This window comes from Pyrgilauda ruficollis, unplaced genomic scaffold (genome assembly GCF_017590135.1).
Source record: "Pyrgilauda ruficollis isolate IOZ18807 unplaced genomic scaffold, ASM1759013v1 scaffold2, whole genome shotgun sequence".
NCBI lineage: Eukaryota > Metazoa > Chordata > Aves > Passeriformes > Passeridae > Pyrgilauda > Pyrgilauda ruficollis.
The window spans coordinates 20,116,919-20,135,253 of NW_024519206.1; the positions used below are offsets into that span (position 1 = coordinate 20,116,919).

Sequence of the window (18,335 nt, forward strand, 5' to 3'; positions counted from 1 at the left end):
GAGAAAGTAAATGAGATTACAGACAGTTACTGCATTTTTTTTCCTAGTTTTTCTGTACAAGGACAATAATTTCTTCACAAAAGCAAGAAGCAAACATTGTGTTCAGTGAACACAGCAGGTTAAGCCTCACATTTAATTTGTATAAGTGCTTTATAAAGGAGAAATAGTATTTAGAACTCAAGGACCATACTGTGGTCTTCACCTCCAGAAATATGCCTCTACTGCTTGGCTTGAAGTAGTCCTTCACAGGAAGGACTTCTCAGGAAAATTCTCATATGTTTGTGAACCAGTCACTGCATTTGTGTAAAGGAAAAGGAATATGTTAAGCTTTTTGTCTGCCCCACCCAAGCTTCTGAGGTGGAAGGGGGCAACTTATCCCAGAGTTAAACTGCAGCTGCACTCTGGAAGTCCTTTCTGTCTTGAGAAGAGATGTGAAATTCATCATCAGCTGACATTCTCGGTGAATGTGAGGAAGCTTCTTCCTTTGTCCAAATCTTAGCTTCATTTCTCAAAACAAGAATTCAAAAAGCTTGCCAATGTGGTTTTCCTTTTTTTTTTTTAAATTTAAATTGCCTCAAAGAAGCACTGCAAGCTCTTTTGAGTCCTTCCACCAAGTAGCTGCTGTTCCTGACAAATGTGAGCTCTCAAATCTACACATAAATTTGTACTATGAAGATCTAAAATTTAAATCAATTAAATCATTTGACATTGTATGAGTGCAGTGATAGGTCTCCTCACAAATCAACTCAGTAAATTGCCCCTGGATCTCCTGTGAGTCACATAGAATTTATTTTTACTTCTCTACCACCTGAATGGGAACATGACTGTTTGGAGGACTAAACTGAGTGTTAGCTAATTCTCAAAGAAATCAGTTACAGCTTCTACTCAGAACTCCAAAATGTATTAATATTTGAACATTAAATAAAAAAATCATTCAGCCTTGTAGTTTCACCAATCTTGATTTATAAGCAGGCTTTTGAAAAGGAAAAATTATTGGAATATGGAATTTAATCGCTACTTTTATATCTGAAGGTGTTTGTACTGAATCTTCAAGTTTTTCCTCAAAAAAGCCATCACCTCTAGAGGCTGCACAAAAGAAGCCACTAGGAAACAAAAAAATACATATCCTCTGCCTTGTGTGTCCCTGTGTGACTATTCTACTTTGTAATTGTCTGCTTTAAAATTCGTACTTGAAGGCGTGTTTAAATGAAAATTTGCTCAGAAAGTAACTGAAAAGGCAGATTATTTTTTATTTGATTCTAATGTGCTATTACTTTACATTCTCCTTTCTCTGCTGCTGAAGGGCAAAATGCAGCAGCAATTTCAGTGAGTAATTCCCAGCTCCATGATACTGTGGTGTTTGCTGTAGCAGTACCACTTCACAGTTTCCTGACAGGGCTGGGAGGAGGCAGTGAATTTGGAATCAACAAACAACTCTGCACAATATCACAGTGTTTCTCTCTAGGAAATTCTAGGTGGTGGGAGAAACCCCTGCCACGGCCAGGCCTTGCTGAAGTGGAAGGAAAAGGGAGTGGCAGCAGCATTCCTTTCAGTAGCATCCCTCGGGATTGTTCGGTAAGAGGCCAGGCAGTCTCCTCTCCTTGGTGTTTAGATGCTCTTGTCGACCTTTAGAGATTGAGCACTGTGGAGGTCATTGCCTTGCACTGTCACCCTTCCAGAGAGGGGACTAAATGCTGCTAAGGTCAGGCTGCTTGTCTCCAGTAGCATTTTGTACCACCCCTCTTTATTTTTACATGACACTGTGGCCCCGATGGAGCCACTGATAGCAGTAACCAGTGTGGTCCCAGCCAGCTGCAGCAGCTCTGATCTTGCAGGTCTTTCTCCTGGCTGCCCATCTCGCTGTATTCTGCATCAAGACACTTCTTTCAGACTAGAGAATGTGAAAGGCACAGACAAGGCTGTCTTCTACTGCTTCTTTGCAGATGAAATGATGAGTAGCACAGTGATACCAAGTTAATGTATGCTTAGTGTACAGTAACCTATATAAATTACTCCATGTGTGCAGATCCCCAGGCAAAACACAAGGTTGAGTTAGAATTTACAGGCATGGATAAGCAGTACTGTGCTCCTGAATGCAGACCTCAAACTCCAGAGCATTTAATGTGGAAAGTGCCCTGGGACAAGGACCAATCTTTATGCTTTGTACACATTTTAATGGCCTGTTAATGATCAACCTCCACTCTACTGAGAAGATAAATTTCATGATGATATAATTCAAGCCAGATTCTTCACAGTTGCTAGAGATTATTTGTTGTAATTCTGCTTTAGAAACAAATTATATATTGATGTGGCATGTAACCATCTCATCCTATTCTATTAACACTTCTTCATCTTCCAGTCCTTGGTTGCCAGGGTTGCAGGAAAGGAAGGCAAGTTAAAACCAGAAGTAATGGATCTGGTCAATGGTTTGTTTATCTCAGTCTCTAATAGTCACTGACACTGAAAACTTAGGGGAGGAATGTAAGAAGGAGCACGTACTGCAAGCTTTTCTTCTCTGTTATCATTTTCTAACTTCTGGCAAATTGCACATTTAGGAATTTCCAGTGCTGAAGATTGCTGACTATCCTGACTGTCATGTATGTATATAATATATATGGACATGTATATAATATATACAGACAGGGCTGACCCAGAGTGTGTATGATGTTTCCTATGGCATTCTGTGATTTGCTTATGTACTGTGGGTTTTTTTCCTTCATTTTGATTTTGTTTTGTTTTTAAAGACCATTTAATTCTGTTGCTTTTCATCTTTTTGTGTGATAATTTTAGCAGGATGCTTCTTGTGTTGCAAGTCCTAATCTACTCCTTGCTTCACTCTTTGTGCCACCTGACATTCTGCAGACTTCTGTCATATCCTCCTTCACTCTTCAACAGAAAATTGGATCTTTTTTTCAGCTTTAACTTTCTTTTCTTGTATGAGCTGCTCTCTGTGCCTTGAATAATCCAACTGAATCATTTTGTAAGTGGAAGGGAGGAATGAGCAGAACATACTCAATGTGTGGGTACACCATTGATTTATAAAGCACTCTGGAATTTTCTCTTTGGTTGAGGTTTTTATTACTTTTATTTTTTTTTCTAAGAGTTTCTAATCTTCCATTGTAACATTTTGATGGCATGAACAAAATTTACAACCTGAACAAACTCTTATTTACCTTCTGAATATCCACTACTCCACCTCTAGTTATTAATAGAGCTTCCTGAGAAATTGTAATCTGTTGTAGTGATTTTGTAATTTTGATGTGGTATGCCTGTTTCCCAGAAAACAACTCTTGCTTTTTTAATATAGGCTACCTCCTTAAATTTACTGTGTTACTGGTGTTAGCTCTGGTCTCACACATTCCATGCATATTTCTCAGGTGAAGCAACCTGTAATGTACTGCTGGCATGGACAGCACGATTTCCTTAGTGACCCCCATCCCTGGGTTATTTTTCTGGGATGCCAGATGCAGTGAGCCAGAGCACCGTATCACAGAAGACTCCTCATGCGTGGACTGCAGTGGAGAAGGAGTGCCTTTGTGATTTACACCTTTTTAGTAGGTGGTAGATTACTAAGGTGACATGAAATTGGGTGTGCTGCTGCATTTTGCCCAGGTGCTGTTGTCTTTATGCCTGGTCAGTGCCCATTCTGATCAGAAAAAAAAAGTTTCCCACTTGCACACCTCCCTCTCTCCGCTCTTCCCAATGAGATTTCATAGTTTCTTGGGAACTCCTGAGTGCTGGCTCTGCCTCCCAGTGTGACTCCTTTTGGAAGTGCAAGCTGATGCCCTTATTTACACATGCCATGGCCAGTTCAGTGCATCTTCACTGCATGGCTGGTCTGGATAATGGGCGTCACCATCTGAACACCAGGACTGGACTTTCTTTACTGGCTCACGCATGAGGAGGTCTGGTTCCCAGTTTTTAGGCAGAGGTGCTCCTGGGCTCTTTCTGGGGGGTTTGGGGTGGGTGTGGGAGGACTTCCCTGCTTTGTGGAGCTGTGGGAAAAGCAGCCGAGGTCTGTCAGCCCTTGAAGGGCTTTGTCTGAAGTCTCATTCCGGAATAGGTGTGTTCCCTATTGAATGATGTGTCTACCAGAAGGCTTTGACCCATTTCAGTCTTGGGTCAGGAGGTTTTCTGACATGTCACAGGATTTGGACTAAACTCTGGGGTAAGAGAGTTCAGTCTTTGATGAAGACATATTTCCGGAACATATTTTGGCACGTGCTGCTTCCAGCAGTTTTCTTTCTTAGGAAATCCATCCTAAACAACAGCTCTGGGGAGGTGTTCTCTGCAGCAATGGTCACTACTGCCACTATTTCAAGCCCGTTTAGCCTGTAGTGAGGGGTGTGTGCCAGTGCTGCCACAGAGCCAAGAGCATGACAGACCTCTTGAAGACTAGTGGGAAGAGTCAGCACTGAAACCGGTCACTTGAAAGCAATTAAACAGGTATTCAGACAATTTTTAGAAATTCTGGGTGAGTAGAAGAGACTGAATTTTGGGCTTTTATTAGGCAGAAGTGTTTTCAAAGCTAGGAGAGGCTTGAGACATCTAGCTGCTGCTTAAGTTTGATGCTAAGGGTTGTACTGTGCAAATTATAAAACTGGTATGTTCACTATGACCACTGGCATGCTTCTGTGAGCACTGTGGATTTTAATTTTTTTTTTCTAGCAAGGCAAAGCTGAAAAATCTAATGAGGGGGGACACAAGTGAGTAGCTGATGTCAGCACACTGTAATGTTTGGTGTTTGAAAAAAAAAAAAAAAGTTTGAGACTAAGAAGTAGAAGCAGTAGGGTAAAGCAATGTATTGATTAGATTGTTCCAGAGTACATTCACGTGGCCCTTGAAATTTCAAAGACACTTATGCGAGGCTCTTATATCTCTAAAAACCATAGCTGAAAAACATTTTTGAATTTCGTCATATTTGCACCTTTACTCAGTGTTAATAGAAATATTTTAAGTTTGAATCTTTCCATTTAAAAACATGCTCATCACCTTTTCTCTGACTGCAGCAGAAATAAGATTTTTTTCTTCTGTATTTTAGTCTGGATTGATGTTTGATTTTTCCAGCAATTACAGGCTTTCACCTTATTTTTTCTTATGCTTTTTCTTTTTTTTTTTAAGTTGAACATATCAGGTGTTCTTTTTTTGACTAGTTCGTGAATAAACCTACAGTTGATGTTGCTGTTGTATCTGGTATGGAAGTGAACCTGCTAAAGTTGCTTTGGGAAGACACTAAAATTTGTAATTACCCTAGTGAGAGATTTATATATATATGTCTATGTCTTGCTTATTTTGAGTGTTCCTTTTCGATTTGCACGGGTTGCATTGAATGGAAATTGCCCTGATGTTGCTGCTGGGTAAAGTGCCCCTTCCCTGAAGAAAAAAGCAATGATTGTGCTCGCTCTAGTGGCAGAACGCAGAATTGTTGTGTCACTTCATGGATGATATGTGAGAGCACAAAAATTCTGATTTAAAGACACTTTTAAAGTGCAGTGCAAGCACTTACTCCGTTTAGCCTGAACTGGAAAAAAATATTAAAAAAAAAAAAAAAGAAAAAATAATAATTCTGAATCTGTAAATAATCTGCAAATAAATCAATAAATCTGTAAAATAAAACCAGCTGGAAATGAGACCATTAAATCTGCCTGTTCCTATGACTGACTGTCCTGGGCATGTTTTACAGGAAAGGAAGAGGAAGAATTCTCTTTTTCTCACTCTTTTTTTTCTCCTTAAAAACCACACCAGCACCACCATCGTGGTATGTAGCCAAGGGAGAAAAGGATGGAGGTTGAGACACTAACAGGCTGCTTGTGCTGCTGCTAAGGTAGCTCCTAACTTGTGATTTAGTAATGAAATAATGATGTGCAATAATTTAGAATGGTCTCTCTGTTTTCTAGTCATAAATCTCCTTTGCTAGGAAGAAGAGGCACCATGTCTTGCTTTCTCCTTGCTGGATGCTGTCCATGTTTAGGTGGCTTTGCATGCAGGAGACAATTCATGCTGCAAATGCACAACTCTTCCAGTATCCATCTGCCATCCTTTTCATCTGTGCCAGTAGCAACTCCATATAAATCCTGCAGTGCTTATAGTCGCAGGAAGCATCTCATGGATAAAGGATAGAAAAAGCTTCTGGCAAACATGCCAAATTGTTTTTTTAATTTAATAGGTGAGCCTCAGGTTTTTCTTCCTGTAATGTTCTGCTACAAGGAGACTTCTTTTATTGTGGAAAGGATGTATACACATTTTTAACTGTGTTGCTGAGTTAACCACTCAGGAGAAATGCTGGAGAATTCCTGGACTCTCCTGGTACCACTGGAGAGGAGTTGTTACATCGTAGCCTTTTTAAAAGCAGGTGGCAAGTACAAATTTTCTTTTGCAATTTTTAAGCTGCTTTAAAAAGCAAAACTGGATGCACAGATTCAAGCTCGCACCAGGTATAAAAGCAGCTTTTATACCTGCTGAATTGTGACACAAGTGTCTCATGTACTAACAACAAAGCCCTCTTTTTTTTTTAAAGTGACTAAATAATCCAATACTTTTGAAGTTCTGAACACTGCAGAAGAATTATGGCACTTATTTAAGGGTTTGAATATGTAATTAAGCATCTAATTTTAAACCTGCACGCTCAATAATGTTGGATTTTGCTACCAAGTTACTTCCTTTTTATGGTGTCTGCCAACTGCTGAAGTGTGCATTAGTGCATTGACATATTAATGCATTTTAGTAATGGAGGTACCTGATCAAGCAGCAGCCAAATGAACACAAAATAAATGTCTGAGTTCACATCAGAACCTGCCATAAACAACAGAAAACTGCTTGCCTTTATCTTGCACTGACATTCCTATTCCCATCTGACCTGAAAAACTGGACCCAGTTGGTGGAACCCTTAGAGACTGAGGATCCAGCATCCCCCCTCATCCATTACCACATGCATTATTTTGTTGGGCCTTCTTGATGCCTTTCCCTCCCTCTTTCTTGGGCTCATTTTTTCCAGAATAGTAGTATGTTCCTGTAATTCTAATTAAGCATATTTCATTTATGACTTGCTCATAAATTAAAACCAAATACTTAGCTATTACTAATACACTGTAGCCTACCTGGTCATAATGAGATCCAGGCCTTCCCCAGTGCCTGGGTGGAGCTTTCTCCCTTGTCTGAGAGCTGACCTGGAGCAGTCGAGGTGGCTGTGGACTGTCTGTGCTTGCTGAATTACTGCAGGCACTCCCCAGCTGTTGCTGATGTTGGCTTTCCAGTGTTGCTTGCCTATCACTCACTTGCCAGGTTCTGCACGCTGGATGCTCATTGAGATGACATTTGAATACAGTCCACTTTTTCCCAGTGGGGAGGTGTGATACCAAGCGGTAGGAGAAGTGGCATTCTCAGCTCCAGCAGATACAGCAGTGTCACCCAGTTTGTACTGATCTGTTGAGCAGCAAACCTGTCATGTAAGGGACAGTCAGAAAATTACGAGGCAGGCATTTAACACCGCAGAAGCAGTCTCAGTATTTAGCATGCTGAGAATACCAGCTAATCACGGAAGGCTTGTCTAGATGTCTGGATTCCTTTGGCTCCTAAGGTATTTTGTAGATGCCGACGGCCAGTGTGAACTTTAAATCAATTTATTGCATATGTTTACATATGCAGTGAAACCATTTGCCATATCATTTAACTACACAGAGTGAATTGTTGACCATGAGCTGATCTGACCTTTTCAGGTCTAATCAAGAAGTCTGAAATATTATTTTAGCCTGTCAGCTCCAGTAATATGCTGTAAGAGTATCTGGATCTAACTGAAAATGTCAAATGTGCTCTAATGTGCAACCCATCAAAGTTACGATGCAGGAACCAGTTAAGAATATAAATCTGTAACATCTGTGGTGCATCTCAATTGCCTGGGTGAGTTGTTCTGCCATTGATACAAGCTAGCTAAAAACGTGGATTAAAAGCAATTCTTCAGAATACACGTGAGGTGTACAGCCACCTAAATATTAAAATGATCTTGAAAGAGGGGTGATAACTCCAGGTTAGAATACTACTGGAAAAAACAGGGCCCAGCATGAATACTCGTACTCTAGGGGATGTCTTGCTAGCTTTAGTGTGTGGTTACATAAGATTAGTGGTCTCGTGTAACCTCACAATTTTCCTTTTTAATTTTAATAATTTGCCACTTGTGAAGATTTTGCTCTTTTGAATAATAATCCGTTATATAAGCTGAGGTATCCTTATCAATCTTATTGCATTTAGTAGTAAAAATTTTTCACAGTCCTGTGCATTTCATGAAAAATCTACTTCTACATTTAAAAGTGTCCTAAAAATCAACACTTATAAGCAGAATATTTAATTACTAATCTTTAAAATTTTTTTCCCTCACATCAAAATTTCTGTTCTTGGTATTTTATAAGATACTCAGATCTAGGGTAAATCTGCCTTCAATAATTATTTATCAAGCACAAGATCAATTGTTTATTGGTATAATTTCTGGATGATGAATTTAAATTTGGATTAAGGGTATGGGTGTAATGAAAAACAACTTTGTATCCTATGAAAATGGTATTTTTTTTAGCTAAACAGTCTATCAAAATTGTTTAGACTTAAAACACTTGTTACAGTAAAATTGAGTTGCTTTTTATCTGATTGTGGGTAGTTCTTGCAATATGAGGTGCTATTAACTGAATTGCTACTATAAGTAAAACATTGTTGGAAGTAGAATTAAAATGAACTATGGGAAGCATTGCTGAACTGATAACTTTGCATTGAAAATAGTGTGTTTTAAAGGCTCTGCTTAACGCTGTTTGAACTGTTCTTACTAGGCAATGCTGCCCTCCCCTGGTATGCTGCGAAAAGCAGGAATTTTTATTCCAGTTCTAGAGCTTCCTGTTGAAGAGAAATTCGTGTGTTGGTGAAAACGATGGGGTGAAAATGCTCTTAAACAGACCATTATATGCTTTCTCTCTTGAGAGAGAATGCAAACTCCAAACAAACCATGAAACAGACATTTGTGCAGTGCTTTTATGTATGCATGATGCAGATGTAGATTAATGTACAAATAATATACATCTAATCTACTGTTAATACATGGTAGGGGGCTGAATTAAGTTTGTGTGGCAATTTGGAGGATGAATTGAAGACAAATTAACAGATACAAGGTGGTCAGAGGACCAATTACAAGAAACTTTTCTATAACAGTATAGAATACAAACATTCATGTTTGTAAACATTAATGATAAATCTCTAAACATTATATATGTTATATATATATATAAACATTTTATATTATATTATATATTCAGTTCTGCAACAGAGGAGTTAATGTGACCATGGCCAGCAGCTTGCATGGGAATAGGATTGGCTCTTGTGCAAATGAAGCTGTAGCAAAACCATCATCTGCTGTCAGGGTCTGTTGATTACAAAGATATCAGCACCAGCTCAGGAAGTCCCTTCACTGCACAGTCCTGGGAGCTGAGGAAGGTAGTCCAAGAAAATATTACTGCTGCATGGTCTGTTCTTTAAAGTGTTTCCTCAGGTGTCTGGTACTAACTGCTGCTGGAGATAGCATATTGGGCTACAAGGTTCTTTAGGCTGTCCAGCTGTGGCTCTTATGTGTTAAATGTGTTGCTGTTTGCTTTAATTTGGTAATCCTTCCATTTCTCACTGCTAGGCAATTTCACCATAGCCCAGATAGCAGAAAGAGCTAAGCCTTGTTGCAAATACAGGAATTTTAGTTCCCACATCTGAGTCTAATAAAGTGTGTGGTGTGAGCTTTGCTTTTTGTTTGTTTTTAAGGTATAAAATGTCACTTTCTTTTTATGGTTAAGATTTTTGTAATTGCTGGGCAACTTGCAAAACACACAACTTTTTTTTTCCTGTGGCATATGACTTATGTTTTGCTTGCTCCTCACTCCTTTTAATGCATTGGAGATCTCCTAGCATTGGAGAAAACTGGAGAGTATGTGAAAACCTCTAGTTCACGTATTTCTTTGTGTCTTAGATCTGAACAGATTGCCACATCAGGAGGGAGGTTTTTCTCCCAGACTGGTTTGCTTGAGGACTTTGCTTGGTGTGAGTCCTTGTCTACTACTTAGGGTCAAGTCACTTGGGAAATGTTTTAAGAGCTGTGGAATATAATGACATTCCCAATCTGACTGGATCTTCTCCAAGTACAGTTTTATGTTGTTGTGGTGTTGATATTTTATTACAACCTTTTACAACCTTTTACCTTTAGTAAGGTCTAGGAGTTGTTCTGAGTCTGTGGTTCCTGCTGATCCACAGAGCAGGTGTGGGCCATTCTGAGCTGGACTCCAACTAGTAAATGACCTGTGACTGTGGCAGATAGAACCTGAAGATCCCAGTGGTCTTTCACAGGCTGTTGTTTCTAAAGTGGCAGGAAAACAGCAGTATTTGCCTTCATGCACATCAGCAAGAAAGCTAAAATAACCAATCCTTTTGGGAGCTAGCTGTAAAACCACTGCAAGTATGGCTCCAAAGTAGTTAAAGGTTGGGCTAAATCAACAGATAAGATGCCTTTCCCTTTATGGCACCCTGCCACAGTAATACCAATTTTTTATGTTCTTTTTTGTCAGATCAGTATTTTGCCAGTGCAGCATCCCCATTCAGCTCATCAAATTGTTCATGTGAACAGCAGTGGTGTCGCCCCTCGACCTCAAAGGAATGTATGAGGTCTAGAACTGTGTAACAGTTTTCTTTCTTCTCCATAACTTTTGCAGGTGTTGGGGCTGCTGGTGTGGACCCTGATCGCTGGAACAGAATACTTTCTCTATCCAGCCTTCGGCTGGGTGATGTTTGTAGCTGTGTTTTACTGGGTTCTCACCGTCTTCTTTCTGATCATCTACATGACAATGACCTACACCAGGATCCCGCAGGTGCCATGGACCATGGTGGTAAATATACCCATTCTTTGTTGTTCCAGGTTTGCTGGGTTTCGTAGAGAATAAAATATTGGTGCATTCTACATGTATATTTTACCAACTCTGCTTGTACTCTTTGCAGATTTTTCCCTGATTACTGTGTGGCTGCATACCTGCAGTGTTTAACTTTTATACTACCCAGACACTTTCAAAGCACTTTTTCTACTCTCTTTCACCATTTTGTTCAGCCATTGATGTAGTGACTTGATTTTTAATGTGTATGTGACTGATACTTATGCACAGTGACCTCTTTTTCTCTCTGTAGTGGTTATGTCCCATGAAGAATGAGTCTGTTGCTGCCTCTGAGGTAACAGACTTGGCCATATGGCTTAAACAGCAGAAATCCCTACTGGAATCAACACCATGTTTTAGAAGCAGGACTTGGGCTCTTAAAACATGAGTCTTCCTCTGCTAAAGTTAAAGCAAGGATAGTTCAGAGGTAGCAGCACTCTGGCAATACATATGTAGTCTGCTGTGAAAATGGTGCTGAAAAATTATATATATGTAAAATATGCACCATGTAGTCCTTTGCTTTGAGCTCAAGAGTTAAAGCAAATCAGATCAACAGCTACTGTAATTACAGAAAAATTTCACAGGCACTTAAAATGCAGATCCAGTTTTTATGGTTTGAGCAAACCTGGCCAGCTCTAACTCTCAACAGTGTATTTTTACCTCATTTGCATAACAGCCTGGTCTTCAGGATAGTAGATCCTAAAAGTCATTGTCATTTCAGCCAACTGGCTATTTGTGACCCATCTAAGAATCACTATAAATTTTATCTTTGCATTTGTTGGATACAGTAAGATACTGTTCTTTTTTTTTTTTTTTTTTTTTTAGCAGCTAAATATTATTGACTAGAATTCTGTTATTTCTGTGATGAAATGTATTTGACTTCTGGGTTGCTAACAGCCTGTTATCAGCTATATTGTGTATGTGACTAAAATTGAATACTAGAATACTCTTCTCTTTTAGTGTTCCCATTTGCTGCTGCAATAAATAGCCAGCTACAGCAATTACTAATAAGAACAACCAGGATTATGTTGAGATAGCTTCTCTATTTTCGAATTTCATAACCAGCAATTACCATTAAGGTTGTAACACTGCTATAGAAATGTTGGATTATTTCAATTACAGCAGTAATGTGTCTGGGTATGTTTAAAGGTGTGGGGTTTTTTTTTTCCCCATTGCATTACATGTAAGTAAAGTACATTCAAAGGGAAAGCATCTTTATATCCATTTGAATAAACCTTTGGTCATTACCCTTCTTTCATCAGTTGAATGCTATTATGAGGCAACTGTACATAAATGAGTTGCCCCTGATCTATGTGGTAGACAAAGTGGAATATTTGATTTGTTTCTGTTTCATATCGAGTATATTTCTTGCTCTGAATTCCAAATATATTGTAGATGTGCATAGATGTAAGTGCAAAAGGTAGTCTCCTTTTATATAAAAGGGTCATACAAAGAGAAAATAAATACAAAACAAATAAAAGATGCTTGTGTCCCAGCTTGTTTTGCCCTAAGGTATTAAAAGAGCTTTTGGGAACAGCCCTTTGGGAACAAGTCGTCTGCTGCTCCTGTATGGCCAAGAGGAATGCTGAGTCTCTTTTCAGATAGGTGCTTTTAAAGTTTTGTTGGAAAGAGCATGACACACATCTTTTTGAGTGAGTTTACACCCACCTTTACCCCATTCTCTGAAGAATCCTGAATTTCAGTATCTGCCAGTTATTGCTCTGCTTCCTTAGGCGACAGTTAGCTCAAACTGTTCCTATAGTATGCAGTATCCAAAATTACTTCTGGACATCTCTGTCATAAATTCACTTTTTGCAGGTTAAGCACATTACCAAATTGCTTAAAATGCAGTTACTTTTACTGCAAATTAACCCAAAAGACGTGCTTCAAAACTGACTCTCCTTCATAGTGCAAGATTTTTGCTAAAACAATCAATGGAAGCTTTTAAAATCTGGTGAATTTGAATTTAAGAAGCAGATGGTAATTTAGCATGAACCATTTGGTTTGAGTAATATATTGGCAGCAAAGGCCCAATCAGCTTGCACTGCATTCCGTCTTCCCCAACAGTGTTATTTCCCAGAGCAGCACTTTGCAGAAATTATGTGCTTTTCTCTTTTTTCTACATGACAAGATATTGCAGGAATTTGTAGCTTTCCAGGGTAATTGAGTCTTTTTGGAATGGGAAATCTGAAAATAACAACAAATACTCTAGGTAATCAAATTGGGGTTTCTAAATCGGTGCTTTACAGAAGTTCACCAGGACCTGCCAATTGTTGGCATCTCATCCTAAAACTGACAGTTTGATGTTTTATTGCTGTACTGCCCAGATAAAACAAGGAGAGAGATCTGTGGATAGACATAGTACCTTTTATTAGACAAACTGATATAGGTGAGGTGAACCCCCACTCATTTGTAAGTGTGTGAATCAAATCTCAAGTGCCAGTCTTTGGACTCTATCTAAGTGCTGAGGCACTGCCCAGCCCAGTTCCCTGTGGAAGGATAAGTGGATATTTTCCACTGTTCCTTCTTAACTTCTCTTCTTGAGCTTTTTTTTAGATTTTGCCAAATCTGGTGAAAAGTTAATTAAATTGTGTGTAATTGGCATAAGTTCCTAGCATCCACTGGGTCACACGCTGAGAATTAATAAGTTGGAGTTGCACGAGCTTGGCAACAGTTAGGCAACTAGAACAACAGAGTTAGAGGTTATATTTGTGTGACAGTCTGGAGTGCAAAACTGGGGTCAGAAGCTGAAGGGAGCTGATTCTGTACATGAGGACCAGGTCTATATAGAGTTACCCATTCCTGCAATTGTAACCAGATGCAAAGCATATCAGAGGCATTCCACCTAAACATGGCACCAAATTTGTATGCCTTAGACAAGTAGCAGAGTGGAGTTTAAAAGGATTTAACTTTTCTTTTAATACGAAGAAACTTTCACGACCAAGTAGTGAAAAAGTAAAGGACAAAGTTTCATACATACATTTTTCTCTTTCATCTTCTTGGACATCTGTTCACTCTTTCTTTCCTGTTCTCTCTCACATGCAGAAACCAAACAAACTTTTTGTTTGCTCTCTGTAGGGTTATGTGAGGTCATTGTTATCTTCTTTGCTTCTTTCTTAGTCATAAACCCAAGTACCCTGAGACATTAACTTTGCCTCTTGAAAGAGAAAATGCAGCATCTGTCATGGGTCTTGATGACCCATGTAGTCCAGTCAGACTGTTTTCCTCCTTGGATTTGCCTGTTTCTTTCTCCTCTTAAAAACAGACAGAAGGGAAAGGTACTGAGAGATGGAAGCATACAACTGAGAAAAAAAGTCACCCTCTTTATCTCCTTCAGTAGTGTAGAAAACAAAGTTTTGGAAGCTTTATAAATACTCTCCATATGCCAGGAGTTATTGATTTCTATCCTTGTGTAGATTAGAAATGTAATCAAAGTGCAGTTTGGTCTTGTTTCTTTGTTTTGTTTTTTTATCATGTAGAGTCATATTCCTACTGCCTAACCCATATATTGTGGTAACCAAACTGAGTCCTTATTTTCACTTCTGGAAAATCGCAGGGCGCCGACTTTAAGATTTTTCTGCATTTAGTGTGATGGAGAGAACAATTTGTCCAAAATATGGTTCAATGTTTATGGATCCTCAAAGCAGTTAATCTTACAGACAGAAACATGGAAGAAGGCAAAAATAGTTAAGAATGACAATTCTGGTGTACACTTGTATGTGTTCAGTGTATTTCAGAAGAGAGTTTTATAATGTTGGAAAATGAATATCTGTGCATATTAATGACGTGTTTGTCTTTTCAACAGGGTCTGTGTTTTAATGGAAGTGCCTTTGTTTTGTATCTCATTGCTGCCATTGTAGATGCATCTTCAGTTACCAAAAATCCAGACAACCACAATTACAACAGCTGGGCAGCTTCTTCAGTGAGTTCATTTTTTTTTAAGTCAGTTCTACATCCAGTAAAGTTATAGCAAATGAAGACTCATTGGAAGTATGGATTGAAGTTGCAGGTGTTCTGCATTTTGAAAAGCTGCAGAAATGATCACATGCAAAACGTATAAGTAGCTGCAATTTAGTTCATAGTTTTTAGAGGTGACTGGAAATTCCACCAGGAGATGACAGTCACATCAGAAAAGGCAGTAATGTTTTTAAGATCACACTGATTTCCTCCTCTCTTGCCCTTATTTATTACCAGCCCTCTGGCTGAGGTCAGAGCCTGCACATCAGAACAGACAAAAAAGATTGTGTGAGCATTGAGTCACCCCAACGCACCTGGACATCTTCAAAAGCAGTTTAAACTAACTCAGCTGACTTTCCATACTTGTGCATAAGATGCATTCAGCTTTCTGTGGGCTGAGCTATTATCCACACAGCACCTTGGTGAAAGCCCTGGAATGGTATTGCTATTCCACAGTGATCTTCCTGTTACAGCTTCAACTCTTGATAATCTTTCCTTTGAGTTGCAAGGGCAACATGTGAAAAATCATGTAACATGATGAAATCACTAATTAGTCTGACACTACTGTCTTAGTGCTTAGATTTAGAAATCTAAAACAGTCAAAATGGATAAAAAATAACTTTAAAACAAAGCAAAAAAGGAACAGAGAAGAGCCTTGTCACTTTTTTAGTTACGTGAACACATTCCCTAGCAAAGTTAAGGGAGTTGTAAAAGAACTTATTTCATGTTGTGGCAACAGGAGTCAAATTCAATTGTATACCATAATTCCAAATTACTGAGTGTTCATGCTTCTGCAGTTGTCCTCCTGACTATTCACAAATCCTGTCTGAAGCTTATTTTGTATGGTCATGAACACAGGAACTTGAACACCTGCTCTGTTTTTGTCCTGGGAATTGGATCATTAAATCCCTGTCATTTCAGTGGTGTTCAGGGTCTTCTCCTCTTGGCAGTTTGTAACTACAGATCTGTTACTCAGCCACTGCAGCTGACAGGAACTTGCTTGCTGCTAGATAAGCTTCCATGCTGATTCAGGTTTTATGCAAAATGCATGACTGTTCAGTGTCTCAGGGGAGGTTTGGATTCCCTTCTAATACTTCCTAATAATGTTTATCTAACACAGTGTCTAAATAAACTATTAAATGTGGATTCTCGCTTTCAAAATCCATTAAGGGTTTTATGGACAGAGGATTTAGCAAATAATCTATCCCCAATAGTCATTCTGTTAGAAAGATTTTAGATGGAGCTTTTATTTAATAAGAAACAAAATAATTGGAAAAAGAAGAATGCTACAGTATTTTATTGTAATAAGATTTTACATCATCATATACAGTTTTTTGGAGTAAGAGATTAAATTTGCATTAGTCAATGCTCACCAAGAGCCCTCTGTTGAAAGGCTTAGATTGCCTGGATGAATGCTCAGCAGTGCCTACCCATGCCAATGATGGCATATAAGCCAGGAACAACGTTAGAATCATAAAATATTTTTAGGCTGGAAGGGACTTCTTGGCAGTCATCTGGTCCAACTCTCTCCACTCCTACAGTAGGGCTAACTCATATCAGGCTACCAGGGCCTTGTCCACTTGAATGTGAGTATTTCCAAATATGGCCATTCCCCAATGCCTGTGTTCGATTACTCACACTGTGGGTTGGGGTTTTTTTTCCTAATATCTAATTGAAATTTCCTGTCCTGTAACTTGTGTTTAGTCCTTCTTGTCCTATTATTGCTCAACTCTTAGAAAAGTAGTGTTAATCTTATTAATAGTGACAGCTTTACTTGATTCAGTTACTAGCACAAAACATTCTGGTATTTTTGTTAAGACCATGTTGAATACTGTCTGCTTTGAACAACATGCAGTGATTAACAGGAACTTAAGCACTAGGGCTGAACTGGATTTTATCAGTACAAGTGAAATAAATCTAGCCTGCTACAGAAGGCTTATAATGTTATCAATTTCTGACAGCATAGTAATATGACAGCGTGGTTGCTGTCACTGAGGAATATCTTTATCCATCAGTAGAGGACCTATGGAATTGGTAACCTGATCAGCAGTGCTGTTTGAGAGCACGTCTGGGCCTGCATTTGAATCCAAGCTTTCTCTGTAAGCAAACAGATGCACTGTGAGCCATGCTGAGGTACAGGTGGGCTCTAGGCAATATCTGGATCACAGCAGCGGGGCAGGAGTCTTAGCTTCAGCTCACATTGTCCCACAGACAATTCCTCAGCCTCTAAAAGTGGCAAGTGTTTAGGCTGGTGGCAGTCCAATCTGTAAGATCCGTACTGAGGCTGAACTTATTAAAAAAGTTGAAATATGTCATGTTTTGTCTGTTCCAAGCCCATATTTCTATGCATAGTGTAAGCTTACTTTTACCCGGTGTTGGCGGTGATGGCCACAAGCACCAGGTGAGAGTGTGCCATTTTTGTCAGCTTGCTATTTACCTTTTTCCCAAGTCCCATAACTGGTTTTTTCCTCCCTTAGAAATTACAGTGCTCTCAAATATATTTATTTCCTAATCTATTTTTTCCTCTTTCTCAACAGTTCTTTGCCTTCGTGGTTACCTCCTGCTATGCTGGAAATACATATTTTAGCTTTATATCCTGGCGATCACGAACTTTGCAGTAAATACTTTGTTAAAGTGAATTCTGTTGTGTAAAGTACCTTGAGGATTATTCACTTTTGATAAAAGCTTGGAAGAGGTATTTTTGAACATTTCTCCTAGAAGTGACACAATATAAACTGAGATCAATTGATTATTTATAATAATGCCATCTTTAGAGACATTTTTAACCTGACTTTGTACTATATAATAAAATTTCATACTGCTTCTTTTAAAATTAACACAGTATTTTTCTAGACATTGTATAGTTGTTACTACTAGACCTTTAAAAAATCTTACTCAATGTGCCACGTATGTAAATGTAACTTTTTAAATGTTACAGTTATACTTTTGATACTGAAGGCTACCAAAACTAAGATTGATATTGTATCATTATTATGTATGAAAAAGCGACATTGTGCAAAAAAAAAACCCACCTGAAAGTTTAAAAAATAAATAAATAAATGATCCAATTGTACATGTTTTGTAAACTGCGAGTAGAAGCTTGCTTTTTTAAATGTCTTTTTCAGAGTACAGTATATACTACCAAGAATTCTGATGATCCTGTCAGTGTGCATAATATAACAGTTTCTCACATCAGGAGGTTGCTTTTGGAACCTGTTACTGTAGGTCTGAAGCTCAGGTCTGAAGCTGAAGAAATGTGGTGCCTGGAACACATTACCTGAACAGGTTTCTCAGATCCAACAGGCTCCAAAGCAGGAGCCCGGACAACACCCCCTTAGTGCTCAGCCTACTGAGGGCATCACAAATCTCTGGCTAAAGGTAACAAACACTTCTTGTTTCTCAGCAGACTGTGGCTGTTTGGGCTTTCTTCTCCTCAGATTA

The 18,335-nt window shown here is 38.8% G+C and overlaps 1 protein-coding gene across 2 annotated transcripts in view; it reads left to right on the forward strand.

Moving 5' to 3' along the window:
* The window catches only part of CMTM8 (CKLF like MARVEL transmembrane domain containing 8), a 35,035-nt gene extending 17,068 nt beyond the window's left edge, over nucleotides 1-17,967 (forward strand). The window contains exons 2-4 of one of the 2 annotated variants that reach the window (XM_041466837.1): nucleotides 10,725-10,898; nucleotides 14,743-14,859; nucleotides 17,432-17,967. In XM_041466837.1, the coding sequence (XP_041322771.1) occupies nucleotides 10,725-10,898; nucleotides 14,743-14,859; nucleotides 17,432-17,515 (375 nt within the window). In that variant the 3' untranslated portion in view covers nucleotides 17,516-17,967. The remainder of the gene's footprint in view (nucleotides 1-10,724; nucleotides 10,899-14,742; nucleotides 14,860-17,431) is intronic. The other variant, XM_041466838.1, reaches the window with a different exon arrangement.
* Nucleotides 17,968-18,335: the final 368 nt, after the last annotated feature.